Source organism: Lipophrys pholis (genome assembly GCF_963383615.2).
Source record: "Lipophrys pholis genome assembly, chromosome: 17".
Classification (NCBI taxonomy): Eukaryota; Metazoa; Chordata; class Actinopteri; order Blenniiformes; family Blenniidae; genus Lipophrys; species Lipophrys pholis.
In genome coordinates, this window is record NC_137643.1 from 4,875,814 (window position 1) to 4,888,882 (window position 13,069).

General features: G+C 40.7%; 1 protein-coding gene across 4 annotated transcripts in view; it reads right to left on the reverse strand.

Moving 5' to 3' along the window:
• col11a2 (collagen, type XI, alpha 2) overlaps window positions 1–12,810 on the reverse strand; it is a 42,957-nt gene extending 30,147 nt beyond the window's left edge. For 3 of the 4 annotated variants that reach the window (XM_080484455.1, XM_080484454.1, XM_080484453.1), the window contains exons 1-2: window positions 12,221–12,810; window positions 914–1,075 (exon numbers count right to left, since the gene is read on the reverse strand). In XM_080484455.1, the coding sequence (XP_080340581.1) occupies window positions 914–1,075; window positions 12,221–12,338 (280 nt within the window). In that variant the 5' untranslated portion in view covers window positions 12,339–12,810. The remainder of the gene's footprint in view (window positions 1–913; window positions 1,076–12,220) is intronic. The other variant, XM_080484452.1, reaches the window with a different exon arrangement.
• Between the last annotated feature and the right edge of the window lie 259 nt (window positions 12,811–13,069).

Here is a 13,069-nt window from a genome sequence, read left to right on the forward strand (position 1 = left end):
CAGCATCCACTGTTCTCATGATTACTACTGTGCATTTTTAGAAATACAGACTTTTGTTGTCTTTTAGTTTTCAAAAGTTTCTATTCAAATATTCATATTGCTTCAACAGAAATATAATCATCACTAACAACGCTCTTAGCAAACATTAACCTTTCACTGCGTGTAAATATGCTTCTACAATAGACACAGTTTGATAGTGGTTGTTGTTTAACCTTTCACCAATTATGTATTTTACAAACAAAACTATTTAGTTGTATATTAATGTTCCTTAACCATCAGATTCCATTGTCATACATTCGCCACTCTGCACCTTTAGAAACCAAGAAGCCATGTGGAGAGTGCTGACCACTGTACATCAGTGCAGCTCATGGAAAAAAAACTATTTACTGATTTATGTAAAGTTATTGGTAATAGAATGTTTAGTTCCTTGAGATGACTGTGAACTGCCGCTGTAATAATTTAACTGAAACCCCAGAAGTGTCTGTTTGAGTTGTCTCTTTCAGAAAATCACAAAAGACAACTCCATGATGTGTAATGTGATATTTCTGTTTCACAGCGTAACAATAGAAAGTTCCCTGAAGCAGCTTGGAAGCATTTTGTAAACATCGATTAGAAGCTTTATATAAGACTTTGTGTTCAGACTTTCTTACATTCTGACTAAATAACCTTGTTTTGTTCAAACTTTTCATTTTGCCAACCTTGTTTCCAAATGCTAGGTAAACAAAGTTGTTTTTTTTTCCAAACAAAGTTTCTCTAACCAGTCATCCAGCATTTGAATCACAGGATTAACTCTTTGACTACAAAAAAATTTTTTTTTTAAAAATAAAATTCTATGTTTACAGCACAGATAAATAAACAATTATAAAGCAACTTGGAGAATAGTTACTATAAAGTACTGAAAGAAAGTGCCGACCTGAGAAGAGCTGCTTGGTGGGGGCAGAGATCTGGGCCTTCTTGGTGATGCGGTAAGCATGATCAGGACTACTGGAACGACGGGATGTGCAGAAGCCAGGCACTTTCTTCACACCCTCGGGGAGAGAGGGAACCTGCAGGGCCCGCAACACATCCACTGGGTCTAATGAAAAACAGAGGAAGACAAGCAACAGGTGGCGTTTATTCACATTTTCAGCACACATTGCATTAGAATATAACACAATTCAGAAAGTAGAGAAGCTGAAGCTTCAGTGTCCAATCAAACCCTAAATCACCTTATTACACATGTTCATCTCTAACATGGTTGATGATGCTTTCAAACAATAGAAATTAAAGACTCAGTGTTTAACTTGGCAGTCAATGTGTTGACCAAAGCTAATATCCACAGCTGCATTGCAAGAGGAATAACTTAAAGTCACAGGAATGTTTTAACGCTGTTGTAACACAGGATCAGGTGCAGAACATGCCCACAACGACTTCCACTGTGCATCTTGGCCACAACTTAAGAAAGGCACCACTGTGTTGGAGCAAGTGGGCAACAGCTCAAGGTATGTTTTTGGGGCACGTACAGTAAAGCCCAGTTGGAACCAAAGCTTTCTATTTTACACTCACTGATCCAGCAGCAGACAACACCGGCCGTGGATGGAGCAGTCCGTCAAACTCTCATCTCAATTTCACCTGACATGCAAATATTTACATTTACTCACTCATTCCAGATACAGAAATGCACGCACGCATCCTGCCTCCCGCCTCCACTTTCACACTCTGAGGCCAACAAATCTGTTTTCCCCTCCTTCAGTCTGCACTGTAGTTGTTCGCGTTACTCAGTGTTTGTTTAGGTGCCTGGGTATGAAAAGACTCCCTTACACACCGGGAGGTCAGCGTGTGGCAACAAATATGAGCACCGATAATAATAAAGACTTGATTCTATATCTCTGTGGCATTTAATTCCTTAAACAAATGAGTAAAAGGAAGAAGAACAACAACAATATTGTTGTTGTAATAATAATAATAATAATAATAATAATAATAATAATAATAATAATAATAATAATAATAATAATTAAATTCTGAAGAGACCTTCCTCACACTTCCAGGTAAATACCCATAAAAACCCAAAATATAAATAAAACAATAAAAAAAAAATATTTAAAAAAAAAAATATTACTCAATAAATACCTGATGTAGTATGTTTAAAAACACAATACTAAGATTTAAAAAAAAAGAAAAAGCATGAAGAATTACTTCAAACTACTGTTTGTAGATTCATGCCAGCACTTATTTCCACCGGGTTCGTTTCTGGTGAAACAAGTATTTTCTTCCACATCCATTTATGCTGCGGGGTAATAAATGTGCCTGGTATGGTTTCTGCAGAAGTTTTTTTTTTTTTTTTTAAATAAAAATGCATGGAAACTCTTTACAATCATTGTGGAGTCTGAGCATCAAAATGCTTTGAAGTTAAAATAGGCCCTATTGTCACATTTTCCTGAACTTTGTTATCCTCCCTCTGCCTTGGCTGACCTTTCAGTGTCTGAGGTGCACCAGTGAGCCAACTTAGCTGTTAACAGCCAATTAAACTTATTTACAGCCAGCCCTGCTGCGGTGCGTCTCATAATAAATGGGCAGCGTCGGTGATGCGTCGCTTTGGTTAAAAACTACTGCACTGATGAAAAGATTAGAGGAAACGCCTTCCTTGATGGAGCTTGTAATATCAGAAGTTTTTCAACTTTTACAACCACATTAATAAACTGTAGTTTTCGTGTACTTTAAAAAGAGCATTTATGAAAAGCACAACTAAGCATGCTAACAGCAAAACCCGATGACTCAGTTGTCTTACTTCTTGGAGTTTTTTTTTTTATAAAACCAGAAATGAACCAAAAAACTATTTGCAAAGCCACAGTATCACAAAGAAAGCAAAAACACAACAAGAGACACTAAACAAATTTATGATGTAAATTACGTCACAGATTTACATCATAAATGACTATTGTGTATAAATATATAACCTGAACCTGTTGGTGGTATTTTTCTTTTAAAGCCATAAACCAAACCTAATGCAGTATGGCTGCTATAAAGCTTTAGTGCTGCATTATAAAAAAAACACCCTAATGTAGTTTATCAGTCATTCATATTGTTTCCTTGATCTTAATCACAAAAATATTCTGATCCCGTCATCGGTCATGTGAAAATGTTTAGGTGACACCCAGTGTGTCTGAGTTTGCAGGTTGTCCGGCGGAGCCACAGATGGAAATATTTATTCAGAGAGCAAATGGTGCGTTCATATTGCTTCTGGGTGTCTAGACCACAGCCCATTAACGTCACTCTACATCGGAGACAGAGAGGAAGAGGAGGGGAATAAGTGGAAGTGATGGAGAGAGGAAGGGAAGGCAGGAGAGATTGAGTGGATGAATACGTGATGCTGCATTAGGCATCCCGGATGGACGTCTACTTAAAACAACTGTTTTAGGGCAAAAATGAAATGAAGGGAGATTAATGGGACAGAAGACAGATCAGAGGAGACATAAGGTTTAAATTGAATATAAAGAGGATATTAAGATTCATGGTGTTTTTAACGAGACATCAATATGCTGAATAGATTAGAATTCCATTTGTTATCATTTGATATTAATAAACATTTTGAAAAGGTTCCGTTTTTCAGATCTGCACTGGAATGTGTAGAATGAGATGGAGAAGGATAAAGCTGGAAGGAGCAGGGTTAGGCCAAGGTGGAGGGTCGGTGTGTGTGTTTTCGAGGGGGGGGGGGGGGGGGGGGGGGGGTGAGTCAGTGACAGTAGACAGCACGGTTATGCGATGGCAGGATACTGGATCAGATTGCAGCCTGAGCTCCCCCAGTACACCCAGTACAATGTGCTGCTCTGTTCGCTGCCCGCTGCCCAGCTCACATCTGCAGCCGGGGCCTTTCCTGCCTGGAGGACCACAATCACGACAAAAACACACCCACAGAAAAAACACACGGGGCCACAAAAACACACACACACACACACACACACACACACACACACACACACACACACACACACACACACAGTCCAGGCAAAGAAAAGTGCACCGATACACTTCAGAAGTGGTAAATATGAAACTAGACAAGCTACGAAAACAGTCAGCCGACAGACACACACTCTCTTTCTTTACTCAGTTTCTCCTTCCTCTTTACTTCTTAACATAAGCGCTCACAGATGGCAGCAGCCTTTTGATGTAAATGGGGGCCAATTAAGCCGCCGTCGTTAAGACAGGAACCAGAGCTCCTGGGCACAAGAGAGTAGTCACAGAACCAGTGCTGTAGGTAAAGATTACTGTGTAGTGTACATTTATCTCTACTGACAACTGCATCAACTCAAGTTCATTGTAAAAACCACAGCAATGAGAATGTGTGAGAGTGACACTGTAAAATCAATCATGTGACTTACAGATGAAGAAAACAACTTGCCCCCTTTAAATATTTCTAAAAGGTTTATAAACTTACTGTTTCATTGTCAAACTCTATAGACTGTGTTTATGAATCATTTTCAATAGCACAAGGAGTTAAATGAATCTGCCTTGAGAGCAGTCATAAAATACAAAATAATATATTTAACTTTTTACATGTCAGGTTAATTCAAAGCTAATTTCCATGCTTAAACATTTCAATGACCTTACATAGTTTGAAGTTATCCAGACTAATGGTATACTGGTAGGAGTTTAGCGTGTGTAAAATTACCCTGTATTATGGGATAGATGTAGTTCTTTTAACAGGTGCCCCAAACGCAAAACAATCCTGTCACTGTTTTACTCAAATCCACTGCAAAACCACAACTGACCAAACATTTAGACCGCCAGCTTATTACAACCTGACTGAAAACACATGTGATAACCAGGGTGGCAGACACACTGTGAAGATGAGGGCTGCTGCCAGAGCTGCACTGTCCTCAGTGTTCAGGCTCCTGCAGTGTCAAATAGTGGCCACTAGATGGAGCTGAGAAAGATTTAATTAACTTGTTGACGGAGGGCACAGTGACAGGGCACAGTCAAAGCCTGTTGAAAAGAAATACACACACACACACACACACACACACACACACACACACACACACACACACACACACACACACACACACACACACACACACACACACACACACACACACACACACGCGCGCACGCGTGTTTACATGTACACATTCTACACAAACATACACGTTTCCAGTGCTAAGATAAACAGTGCTCAAACTTACTGAATGACCAACTATTAAACAGAGTCTGTATGTCAATGTGTATCTGAGAATAAAGCACCTGGACTCACAAATGATATACTCTTCGTGCAGATAATACCATAAACTGTATTACTGGTAATGAAAGTTTGGTTAATTGTACCTTTGAAAGCCAACGTGAGCTCCTAAATGACCCTATATTTAATAAATGATAGGAATGAGGTATTTATTTGGGGCGGGCATGAAAAGCCCGAATGATTGGTATGTTCCAGCAATAATTTCATTTTGTATATCTCTTGATTCTCTGGAGTTCTTTATCTCAACATGCACCGGGTCGAGGGATAATTTGGTAAAGTAATCCCAAATTAATAGTAATGGATTTGCTGTGCACACATAGACACATGCAAGGCCTCATGGAGAGCTCTCTGAGCACGATGTAGCTGCAGACTTATAGATTATTTTCATGTCAGAAAAAAGCATTTTCCGTCTTCTCTCCTTTACTTTTACCTTTAATCTATGCTTTTTTCTCTCACGGTGTGTGTGTGTGTGTGTGTATGTGTGTGTGTGCACGCGCACACTTTGGTTTTCTGGTACTGTTGTGCCAAATACCAGACACACACTCCAGCTGACACGTTGACCCCTCACCTCTCACCTTTACACAACAACCACATTGTAAGACACAGAAAAGCAAGACAGACGTGAGACATTGACCCCAGATTAACACACACGATCATGACACACACACTCCTCTCCATTAATGCACAAATTAATCTGTGTGATAGTCTCTGTCTCACTATTTGAGTTTTCCACTGTTTTCAGGATTGAATTGAGATGGCATGTTGTTTGGAGTGGGAGTGGTGAGTATTTTTTATTAAAAAGATTTTAGAAGCATGTGAATTCAGTGAAAAAAAAGTTAAATATAAAACTCATTCCAAAATGGAAACCATAACTTAAACTCCAGTTGTTCCTTGATCACTAGCTGCGTCTCCATCCACCCCGCTGACCACAATGGCAAGAAGCATGAGCACAACTCAGACTGTAGGTTATAATTTCCAACATGGCACTCTATAGTTACAATTTATTTATAATGCCTTGTGTACACAGACGGAAAGTCCATTGTAAGCACCCGTGTTGTATAAAGGGGCTATTAGAGTTTACATCGTTTATATGACATAAAATTAGGGTTTGGTTTCTCAGTGTGAGGATAATTATGATGCAGGTGTCGCACCATGTGACACTGTCTGGCTCGCTGGTCCAAGAGAGAAGAGAAAGATACGGATCAGCACAATAAATCTTATTGAAAAGGAGATTTCCATAAAAACCTGCAGGAATTGAATGATTTCTAACAAGATACAAATACAGAAGTTCGAATGGGACCACATCAATGCCAAAGGAAGTACAAAGCAAAAAATATATTGTCAAGTGAAGCCGCAAGTTGTGACAAAATCAGAAACAGTTTATGAAGATATAAAAGTGTGTCTCTTATTTAATTAAATGGGGATGTAAAGAGGGGTTTTGAATTGTAGTAAATAATTCATGAGATGTCCATACGTTTACTTAGAGTGTGCCTATTCGGGCAAATTAACTCACATATTCGGTTTTTAACATCAAAATCTCTTCATGTCAAACTTGCTGAAGCTCGGATGATAAGACACCTGGCAGAAAAACACAGACATGTGAGTACAAGAGTTTTTATATTGTCGACAAATCTCAAACCTATTTGTCTACATAATACTAACATCCTAACTGTGATTTTGTGCTTTTCCTTCACTTGAAAGTCTGATTTACAAGGTGGGTGCAACGGTTGTCAATCTTATAAGGGCAAACAATCTTTATGAAGTCATTGTTCCGGCTATAAACAAAGAATAACATCAATCAAGTGTGTCTAATGATGCCGTTACTTAAGCTCTTTATCCACTGCTTTCATCTTTTACTGCCTATCGCTCTATAATGCCTGTTGATGATGAATCCAGCAGTCCATGTGGTTCCTCGGTCATTCAAGGGCAGTGCCAACATTTACTGTATTCCTGTGCAGCTCCCTGTGTGCCGCTATGTGGTCTGTGCCGGTTTGTGTGGATCTTCACTGATGTTGCCGGCGTGTATCAGGCCAAAGTGTCCTGTGGTTTCGGGGCTGGAGGCCACAGTCTCAGTTTGGATCCGCGGGTGGATGCTGACACCACAAGCCCTACACGGGACCAGAGATCCCAGACGAGGAGACAGTCAGCTGTTCAACTCTCCAGGACACAAATCAGAAAGTAATCCTGAGCCACTCAAAAGTTCAACACTGACTTCACCTCCAAGAGCCTATCATTTTCAATAAAAAATACTTCTGACGTTAAATAATTGTACAGGAGGAGAAAATAGAGGAACTGGAATATGATCGGTCACTGAATGTGAGTTTAACTAATGGTTAACTACTTCTACAAGCCCCAAATTAAGAAAAAAGTGAGTTATGAAGTCAATATATTCATCATATGCAGAATATCTTCACCCACAGCAGAATCAGAATACAACATGTAAGACAGGGTCACACTGGAAGAGTTACAGGTCTGTTAACTTTGACGCATAATTTCAGTCATCAGAAGGTAGTTATATACATTTACTTTGGAATTCCCCTCTTCTGAAACACAGTTTATTCTTTATAGGTGTAATTTAGCTGCAGTGCTGAGGGTGATAGTGAGGAGAACTGGAGGAGGGAGGAATGTGAGTTTTGATGAATCGTGTAGTCAAACGTAGAAATATATTTCATCATATATTCCCAAGAAGTCACTTGAGACATTCAGCTGCTTTCCTTTCACAATATGTTCACTTTTTTTTTGCAGAAACTCTATTTAACTTTTAAAAAAGTAAACAAGCATTTGGAAGTTAGAACAAAACGTACATATCTGCAGAACAATACTGCTGAACATTTAAGCTGGCTTTAAGTGAATTACAAATTAGTTTTTAGAATATTTGATGTATTTCCCGTCAGTGTAAAATGACGTCTATTCCAATCTGTCTTCATCCTCCTGGTATTTGATCACTGCACAAAAGAAATCATATCAGTCTCAGATGTTTGTGATATTCTGTGATCATAAACGTTGGAGAGTTTCCTTCAGACTCCAACAGTACAAATAGTTTTAACCATCTTTTCAAGCTATTTTTTCCAATCGGACTGTCTGGAAAAGACATGTACATTATCATGACATGAAAAAGCACACAGCTGGGCTCCACACCCTTCTTCATTCACTTCCTAGAAGCAGCAAAATACCACTGACTCGGAATAGAATCCTATACAGACAGTCTGTCATTATGAAATTGGCACACTCTCCTGCACTCCTTGTACATCTTCTGCTGTAACCGAATGTCTCGAAGCTATGACCATACACACACACACACACACACACACACACACACACACACACACACACACACACACACACACACACACACACACACACACACACACACACACACACACACACACACACACACACACACACACACGCACACAAACCACTAAATCATCACCTATAAAACCAAGAAAGAAGGAACAGCCACCTTCTACTCGCTCTGCTGTGACCAAAGTGGTTTTTGTCTCAGAGAGACTTTTACAAGTTCACAGTTTTCTCATAGATTAGAACAGAAGCCTATAAAATTTACAAGCATATATATGCTTTCACATCGGTTTGATTAATTCTAGCTGGTTTGATTTTGATTCATGCGATCGACAGATTTGCAGCACTAGCACTCCAATGTATTCTGTGCAAAGAGTAAGTTTTCATTAAAGAAAAATCGTACAGATCTTCGATCACACATGTTGAGGTTTCAGCTTTCGTGGCTTTTTTATAATCCTTACATGGGAGGTCAAAAAGGTTTAATTTGATAAAGGAAGTAAAATCACTTACAACCTATTTGATTTAAAAATCTGCCACATGTTGCTTCTGTATATAACAGGGTATCGTTGCTTCAGTGAGATCACAATGTAAAAAGCTGAAATGTAGAATCACATGGACAATGGCTCATTAATCTTTATGCTGATGACTGCCAAGGAATATTGACCATATGGACGTTTGGTGGGGAGAATCATCTGAATGAATAAGAGTACAGGGCTAGACATATAAATGTGCAAAAATGAGGGATGAGGCATGCATAAAGATATACTAATTAAAAAGGTGGGTTGGATGTGAATACCTAGAACGCCTGGGAAGATTCTGAAGACAAGGCGGAGAAAATAGGGGACAAGCTTAGAGCTGCCAATCTGAGTCACATGCGACCAGCAGAAGCCTGAAATACCACACACTGCCATACAGTCACTGGAATGAGCTGTCAAACCCTCTCCTCTGCTTTACCACCACACACTGTATAGTGGCTCTGTTCACCAGAGAGAGAGAGAGAGAGAGAGAGCAGGGTTATGTTATGTTTAGCCAAACTAAGACAGACTGCCCTTTGAGGAGCGCCTCACTTTGAAATTAGGTTGAGGAACATCCATGTCAAGAAAATATTGCCCTCTGATTTTCTCCCCCTTTGAACAAAACTCGGCTTTCATGCGTTTCTGGGTTCGTTGCTCGGTGGGTGACGGCGGAGCCTCGTCCATCCCTCCTCCTTTTTAACTATCTTCATTCTCCCAGAGAAGATAGAACAAACACGGCGGATTGTGACGACTTTTTTTTTCTCTCTGTCTCTCTAATTCGGTCTTTCACCGCCTGGGTGGGGCGCTGTTACAAGCTGCCCTCACATCTGCTCCTGCGCCACACGACGCGCGCAGGAACGCACCTCACGGACGCGTGCCTCATGTACGCGCACACCCGTTCAATAATGCGCCCCCTTATTCGTGCACGTACAGCAACATACCTACAGGAACACGGTGCAGACGAGCACCAAGTGTGTGTGTTGAAATCTTTTTGCGTAACTGTCACAATAAAGCAGATGAAGACCTTTGCGCTCGCACCACCTGTAGACTTCCTCCAACATGTGAAATAGTGCCTATCCGCGGTGTTTTACACAGAGGCACATTCACATTGATGTGGCATACATTTCCACACCCTGTGCTCAGAAAAAAAAATCCATAGCTTAAAGACACATATACACAAACAGAACTGTACAAAGCGCACATAGACACGAAGACACTAAACGCTTTCACTCCCAAAATCCCTGCGACCGAGGTGCGCCACCGCATAACAACCTATTCATAAAGAGCGAAAATGTCTCAGGCTTTGGCCTCCAAAGTACACACTGGAGACGACGGGAAGGTGCAATCGCCTTTTGCCATCTGAAACTGGAAACGGGGCCATATAATACACGTAAAGGGAGGCATTTATGATACAGAAAGTCTCATTAGTTAGTATATGACAGGAGCAGCGAGTCACCAGGATTGAGATCGCCATCTAAACTTGTGCTGAAGAGAAGCTCGTTCCTCGAAAAACCTCAAGTTAACTGAACTTAAAATAAACGTTTTGCTTTAAATGTGCACGTTGTATTTCCATTTGTACTTAAGATGTACCACATTGGAGCAAAAGGCAGAACTTCACCAATTAAATGATTGACTGAAACCTCACAAAATATAATGTTATAATACATACATTGTGAGCCGTGTTGGGTTACTTATGTATTGTATCTCATAATATTCTTTCTCTGGTATGCTGGGGGACATTACGCATCAGAAAAGACCAATCAGGTCGCAGCTGATCTGGAGTCAGGTGAATCAATGCGTCCTCTGTGTCAAAATCAACTAGCGACACCCCGTGGCCTGTTAGAAAACTGCATCACAGTTAGATTAATTAATTGAAGGCTGTGGAGGAGCTCGTGCAGACGGTTTTTCACAAAAACACACATTGTATTTTCAAATCAAAACGTAATAGCTGTGGTGATTGATTGATTGACACAACGGTACGTTTTTCAGAGATCCCTAAAAAGGGAGCGTATCTGCTCATCTTTGTTAAATTGTTGCACACGATTAAAAAAACCCAAAAAAACACTCTACAGCATCAGAGGTCCCTCCTTCTTGGGCAACCAAAGGCAGTGATGGATTGACTGGTGCACAGGCTGAACTGGTAAACACCTGGCAAACTTCACACGGTCCCAGCTGCCAGTCCATCCACAGACCAGCACACATACATATACACGCATATCTAATTGGAAGATAATCAATAAAGGTGAATGCAAATTTAGAAACTGGATGCTTAAGTGGCAGCCCCCTTTAAAACCGACCGAGCAGGTACTTTCACCGTCCTACCCCATGGCCCCCTCCCGATAGTGCGCAAAGTGAGCCGCATCCTGTCAAAATGAGTTAGCCTACTTGAAGTTGATTAATTATATGTTATTGGCATAAAAGTGGCAAAACCACCAAAAATCACCCCAATGATTGCAGAACTTGAGCTCAGGGCTAAATGTAACATCTGGTGCGCGCACACCTGTCAGCGGAACTCACAGACTCGCAGAAATCAATAGAAACAAAATACTGAAGAAAAAGAAAGAAAAGAATGATTGACTTACATTATACATTTCCAGCCCACCCAATACAACCTATGACACTTGTTTAACATCCACAATCACTCAGGCAAAGTGACTCGTTCGACTTCAGTGTCACAATAAAAGAATATAGAAGAAAGATATATAAACAGATATAATGATCCTATGTCACTGACTGTTTATTCAGGGAATAAATATTTATAGACACGTTTCCTGAAGTATGTTTCCATAAGGAAATTACCAGATACCTCCACGATCTTCTGTGAATGTTTTCCAAACCACCAAAATGGTCACTTACACAGGGCCTTGATGAAGAAACAAATCAACCAGGGCCACTAATAGACTTTGAATAAAGCACACAAAGCACAGCTTTCTAAGAATTCAGATCTATTTGTGAAGAACACCAGACAAATTTAGAGATTCGAACACTGCGGGGTCTTTCACTGGTGGTGCATTGTTACCAGTGAAGTCAGTCAGGTGCGCAAAGTGCCTGGATAAGGTGTGATTTTATTACGCACACCTTCAATCCAAAGGGTCAACAATAGAACAAGTCATTTGAAATAGCAAAAACACAAGAGACACTTTTAGAATATCTATAACATTCTGAATAATAAAATAAATTGTATTACCTGCCGATACCGCGGTCGTTTGGCAGACGGCGAGCACCACGACTACCAGGGCCAAGGATGAGAAGTTCATGCGCCATGGTCTCCGTTTCTTCCGGAAAGGACAATCTCGAATATCCATAGTGTTGCAGACGTGTGCCGGCCTGGTTGAGCTGTAAATGTAGGATGTGGGGGGAAGTTATCCTCTCACAGAAAGCCAGCCGACGACAGAAACCCGACTGAACCTTCTGTGAGGCAACAGAAAAAAAGGCACGCCTCTGGAGACGTTTTTACCTCTCTCTCTGAGATCTGTCTTAAGGATTCACTAATGCCTACGTTAATGCAAAAAAACTAAAACACTAAAGAAGGGATTGGGGTGAATATCTTTATTTAACTTGTAACCCCTTAGTGCTAGAGCCCCATTGAGTCCTATTGGGTACGAATACCCAAAGTGGAGAGAGCAGCCGAGAGAGACCTGGAATCACGCTCTCTCTCACGTCTCTCTCTTTCCCTCTCCCCTTCTTTACTTTCTCCCATGAGAAGTGAGAGCAAGTGTGTGTGCGCGCGCGTGTGTGTGTGTGTGTCCCTATCTCTCTTTCTGTGTGTGTGTGTGTGTGGAGAGAGAGAGAGAGAGAGAGAGAGAGAGAGAGAGAGAGAGCAAGAGGGAGAGAGGGAGAGAGAGCGAGAGAGAGAGAGAGAGGGGATGGCGCAGGAGGAGGGAAGTAAAAGGTCGTGCGTAATTGCGCACGGGACTCACACGTATACGTGTACGGAGGAGAGTCACAGTGCGAACCGAAGTTTTTAGTAATAGACCTCCACAAATATTTCAGTTTAGACGTGAAACAAAGACGTCTTTCTTTTCAGCAGCCAGTT